We start from the raw sequence: 5,981 nt of genomic DNA on the forward strand, positions 1-5,981 counted from the left end.
ATAATTGAGGATATTGATGTCGCATCGCTTCCTCAGGTTCCCAAGTAGCCTTCCCAGCCTTGTGATTACGCCAAAGCACTTTGACTAATGGAATGAACTTCCTCCTCAATACCTTAACATCACGACCAATTATTTGTATGGGCTCTTCCTCGAAAGTTAAGTTTGGCCTGACCTCGATTTCCTCAACTACTACGACATGTGAAGGATCTGAGTGATACTATCTCAGCATGGAAACACGAAACACGTCGTAGATCTTGCTTAGTTCAGGAGGTAATTCCAACTGGTAAGTGACTGGGTCAATCTGCCTCACAACCCGATATGGCCCAATGAACCTTGGGCTTAGCTTCCCCTTCCATCCAAACCCTAACACCTTCTTCCACGGAGAGACCTTAAGAAAAACTAAGTCCCCCACGGCATACTCTATCTCTCGACGCTTAAGGTCAGCATACGACTTCTGCCTATCCGAGGCCTCCTTCAACCGATCCCGAATCAATTTTACCTTATCCACAGTATCTGCTACTAACTCTGGGCCCAAAATTCTTCATTCACCCAACTCTGTCCAACATGTTAGAGTTTGACACCTCCGCCTATACAGTGCTTCATACGGAGCCATCCCAATACTTTCTTGATAAATATTATTGTACGCGAATTCGGCTAACGGCAAAAAGTCTTCCCAGCTACCTCGGAACTCAATTACACATCCTCTCAACATGTCTTCCAGAACTTGGATCACCCTTTCGGACTGTTTATCAGTTTGAGGGTGGAATGTCGTACTGAAGTTCAACCTAGTACCAAAGAGTCGGAGGGGGGAAAGCTCTCCGTCGTTCCTGTTTTCCTGTAGCAGGATCGCCTCATGCAGCTTCTTCCAAAATCGTAAAGTGTACGTGGGTTCCTATATGATATTATAGAATCTGGCACTCCATGCAATCTTATAATCTTCGCCACATACAACCTAGCCAGCTTTTGTAATGAGTAATCAGTGCGGACCGGTATAAAATGGGCCGACTTGGTTAACCGCTCCACTGTAACCCATATCGAGTCCTTCTTAGTAAGCATCAAGGGTAGCCCACTAAAAAAGTCCATAGTAATCTTTTCCCACTTCCAGAGTGGAATCTTTACTGGTTGAAGCAATCCTAAAGGCAACTGATGCTCCGCCTTCACCTTTTTACAAACCAAGCATTTACTCAGGAGCTCTATAACCTCGCGCTTAAGTCTAGGCCACTAATAAAGGTCACGCAAATTTTGATACATCTTGTTTCCGCCAGGATGCATAGCATAGAGGCTGCTATGAGCTTCCTGTAGAATAGACTGCCTTAGATCATCGTCTTTTTGTATACACATTCTCCCATAGAAACTCAACACTCATTCACTATTTATCACAAAGTCTGACGTTTCCCCATTCTCTACTTGTCTAAAACGAGCACCCAAAGTCTCATCCACTAACTACTTACTCCTTATCTGCTCGACCTACATCGGTTTTACTTAAAGTTAAGCTAACAAGCTACCATCATTCAACAAGCTTAAACGGGCGAGCATAGCCTTCAAGTCTGACTTAACCCTACAACTCAATGTGTCGGCTACCACATTTGCTTTTCCAAGGTGGTATTCAATCACACAATCATAATCCTTCAATAATTCTACCCACCTACGCTACCTAAGGTTTAGCTCCTTTTGGGTAAGGAGGTACTTCAAACTCTTATGGTGCGAATAAATCACGCACTTCTCCCTGTACAGATAATGTTTCAATATTTTTAGCGTAAAAACCACCGTGGCTAGTTCCAAGTCATGGGTTGGGTAATTCACCTCGTGAGTCTTAAGTTGTCGTGACGCATAAGCAACAACCTTTCCTTCTTGCATCAACGTGCAGCCCAAGCCCACATGCGACGCATCACTATAAACCGTAAACTCTTTTCTAGGCTCTAGCTGAATCAACACAAGGGCCTCAGTTAAGACCTTCTTAAGCTTTCCAAAACTCTCTTGCTTCTTGTCCATCCATTCAAACGGTACTCCCTTCCTCAACAACTTAGTTAACAGTGCAGGAATTACTGAAAAACCCTCAACAAACCGCCTGTAACACCCTACCAAGCCCATATAACTTTGAATTTTCGATACCGACTTGGGTGTTTTCCAGTCTAACACCGCTTTAATTTTTTGGGGATCCACCTTAATCTCCTCAGCTGACACCACATGTCCTTGGAAAGTAACCTCCCTTAGCCAAAATTCACACTTACTGAATTTGGCATACAACTGCTTCTCCCTCAAAATCTGCAACACAATCCTTAAGTGTGCATCATGCTCATCCTCATCTCTAGAGTACACTAAAATGTTATCTATAAAAACTACTACGAACCGATCCAGGTAGGGTTGGAAGACTCAATTCATAAGGTCTATGAAAGCGGCAGGTGCGTTCGTCAGCCCGAATGGCATCACCAAGAACTCATAGTGCCCATAACGAGTTCTGAAAGCTGTCTTATGAACATCCGCCTCCTTAACCCTCAATTGGCGATACCTCGAACGCAGGTCAATCTTTATGAAAATGGAAGCTCCCTTAAACTGATGAAAAAGATCATCGATTATCAGCAGAGGGTACTTGTTTTTAATAGTTAACTTGTTTAACTGCCGGCAGTCGATGCACATTCACAACGTCCCATCCTTCTTCTTCACGAAAAACACCAGTGCTCCCCACGGAGACACACTTGGTCAGATGAATCCTCGATCCAACAATTCCTGAATCTGTGCCTTAAGTTCTACCAACTCCTTTGGTGCCATCCGATAAGGGGCAATAGACACCAGAGCCGTACCAGGTAACAACTCGATTCCAAATTCTACTTCTCTGCTGGGCGGCAATCCCGGCAGCTCCTTGGGAAAAACATCAGGAAATTCCTTAACCGTTCTCAACTCCTCAATAGTAGAGCTCTTAACCTCCGTATCGCTAATATAAGCCAAATGGGGTTTGCATCCCTTTCGTACCAACTTCTCAGTCCTTAATGCCGAAATCACATTCGACAGATAGTTCCAGCATTCACCAATCACCACCACCTCCTTATCCTCTGTTGTTCTTAACACCATTCGCTTTGTAGCGCAATCCAAAGTGGCTTGGTGTTTCACCAGCCAATCCATACGCAATATTAAATCAAACTCACCAAACGGCAGCTCCATCAAATCTGCTAAAAAGAAAACCCCTTGGACTACTAAGGGCGAATTAGGGCCTAATCGGAATAGTGGTTTTGTGACCACAAATCCGAGATAGAAATAATTATTTTATAATTATTTTGATGATTATGATATGATTGCATGATTGTGTGAAAATTTCGTGATGAAATTTTATGCCTAAAGTGCTTAAATTGAAAGTAGGGACTAAATCGAATAAGTTGCAAAACTTGCATTCTAGAAGTTTTTAGTATGAAATTGTTTTGGAATATTAATGAGGAGGTATTAAATAGCAATTTGACCAATTTTAAGTTCATGGACAAAATTAGGACATGGAAGGAATTTTTGGAAAGTTTAGTAGTAAGGGTATTTTGGTCATTTAGTTATTAAAATGAATTAAAAACAAAATTAAAAGCCAATTTTTGTCCATCTTCTTCATTAGTCCAAAATTTCAAGGGTTCTCCATAGCTAGGGTTTGTTTCAAGCTTCCAAGCTCCATAGTAAGTGATTCCAAGCCCCGTTTTTAATGTTCTTTACGTTTTTGGAATCCCGGTAGCTCGATTAAGCTTATGTTAGCAATAATTCAACCTAGGGTTTATATTTGGAAAAATACCCATAGGTGAAATTCATGTATTTTGATGTTTTATGATAGGATATGAGGTTTTAAATTATGTTAGACAACTTTTGCTACTCGGTTTTGAGTGAAAACGAGTAAAAGGGCTTACTCGGTAAAAATACCTAATAGTCATAAGTACATGTTAGAGTGAGAATTTGATGTTGCCATAGAAGAGAAAAGTGATCAGCATGTTGTAAAACATAAGAATAAGGAATAAAATTTAATCTCGAGCCTAGGGGAAAAAATGTAAATATGCAAAAGTTTAGGGGCAAAATTGTAATTTTGCCAAAATTTGAGTTAAGGATTAATTTGATAATGTGAGTATTAAATGAGCTAAATGTGTTATTTTAGATCAAGAAAGACGTGGAATCGACCTCAATCGAGGAAAAGAAAAGATTGTGGACTAAATTGCAAAATCCTTGTATTTTGGTACCAAGGTAAGTTCATGTGTAAATAATGTAGCATAATTGTTATTTTTAAGTTATTGATATTAATTATGTGTTATGCTGAATTTCATTATGAAATGTATGCTTTGTGGTTAATTTCAAATAATATGTAAATTATGTGAACTACTTGTTAAATATAATTGTTACCGAGTATTGATTTCGGCATTCTACGGAAGATGGCAAGGATAAGTGTTCGAGGAAAAAGCCCGTTTGAACCTTAGGAATAGATTAGGATACAAGTGACATGTCACTAGGATGGTTGAGCATCCGAACTCGTTGAGTTGAGTCCGAGTTCACTTATGGATGCGAATGTCCGAACTCGTTGAGTTGAGTCCGAGTTCGTGAGATGTAACTAGGCATCCGAACTCGTTGAGTTGAGTCCGAGTTCACTTATGGATGCGAACACCTGAGCTCGTTGAGTTGAGTCCGAGTTCGCTTATGGGCGGGTTACAAGATTGCTTGATTGAATATGTGGCACTTATATGCAAATTATCCATGTATCCGAATTATATTCCGATGTGTTCAACGGGTAAAGTTCTACTCAATGGAGGAATGTTTGAGATGTAAAGAGAAGTATTGGTGAGTGATGTGAAATGGATATTTTGGACAGGTATGTATTTAACCCTCGGGTTGAGTATTGATACAACCACTATAAAGTAATAAGATGATGAAAAATGATCAGAAATGTGATATGTGTTTTAGTGATGTATGCTAATGTTGATTGGTATAACTGTTTGTTATGTTACTTATTATTTGCATATGAACTTACTAAGCATTTATGCTTACTCCCTCCTTCTTACTCATTGTAGTTTTGGACAAGCCAGCTCAAGAGTCGGGATAGGTCGAAGGCTCAGTCACACTATCCAGAAGACTTTTGGTAAATGGCTTGTAAATTTAAGTATGGCATGTATAGCAATATACCTATTTTGTGTAAATGATCTTATGGTATGGTTGTGGGATGGTTGAGGAAATGCTTGATAATGATAAATTATGAAAATGGTTAGTGTAGATTATGTTTGATGTTAAGGAAAACTATTAAGATACTTAGTGCATAAAAACTCATAAAAGGATGAAATTTGCCATAAATGAATCTTGCAGCAACACTGATGGGAGTTTGAAAATTTACTAAAAATCATAGAAATTGAATTTGGTGACAGACTACATATCAAATTGAAGCTTATTATGTCTAGTTTCACATGAAACAAATGAAACAGGTAAAGGAATTATATGTTAGAAGATATTTGAATTTTAGTGAAAAAGGGTCATAGCAGTTTTTGAATCCCCTATTCCAACTTTAGAAATTCATCATAAATTATAAAGATATAATTAAATGGTATATTTTATATCCTCAGAATCCTTATTGAGTCTAGTTTTAGTAGAAACAAATCTCATAGTCATATGAATTTTTTACAGTGAGAAATGTGGTTTGTAGTAAACAGAGGTCAGACCAGTCGAGTCCTGAAACAGGGGTAACTTTAACTAATAAACTGTACTAATTGGCCCAACCAAAAATTCTAGAAAAAAATTAGTCGATAGGTATATGAGTCTAGATTCAGGGAAAATTTATGGATCTTGATTTTGAGTTTCGTAACTCGAGATATGGTTTTTCTTGTGACTGTGACGCAAGTAGCTTAAAAGCTGTGAATGTAGAAACAATAATCCAAAGTTCTAAAAATGTTAAACTAAGCTTAGTAACACCTCATACTCGACTCCGGCGATGGTCTCGGGCGTGGGGGCGTTACATTTAGTGGTATCAGAGTAGGTTTAGT

The 5,981-nt window shown here is 39.0% G+C and overlaps 1 protein-coding gene across 1 annotated transcript; it reads right to left on the reverse strand.

Annotated features, from left to right (window-relative positions):
• Nucleotides 1-217: 217 nt before the first annotated feature.
• On the reverse strand, nucleotides 218-3,159 carry LOC128296615 (uncharacterized). Its single transcript, XM_053032048.1, has 4 exons — nucleotides 2,802-3,159; nucleotides 1,804-2,078; nucleotides 622-892; nucleotides 218-525 (listed from the first exon to the last, which is right to left on the reverse strand). Exons 1-4 carry the CDS (start codon nucleotides 3,157-3,159, stop codon nucleotides 218-220), a joined length of 1,212 nt encoding a protein of 403 aa, XP_052888008.1.
• Between the last annotated feature and the right edge of the window lie 2,822 nt (nucleotides 3,160-5,981).

The sequence above is a fragment of the Gossypium arboreum genome, chromosome 8 (genome assembly GCF_025698485.1).
Source record: "Gossypium arboreum isolate Shixiya-1 chromosome 8, ASM2569848v2, whole genome shotgun sequence".
NCBI classification, from domain to species: domain Eukaryota; kingdom Viridiplantae; phylum Streptophyta; class Magnoliopsida; order Malvales; family Malvaceae; genus Gossypium; species Gossypium arboreum.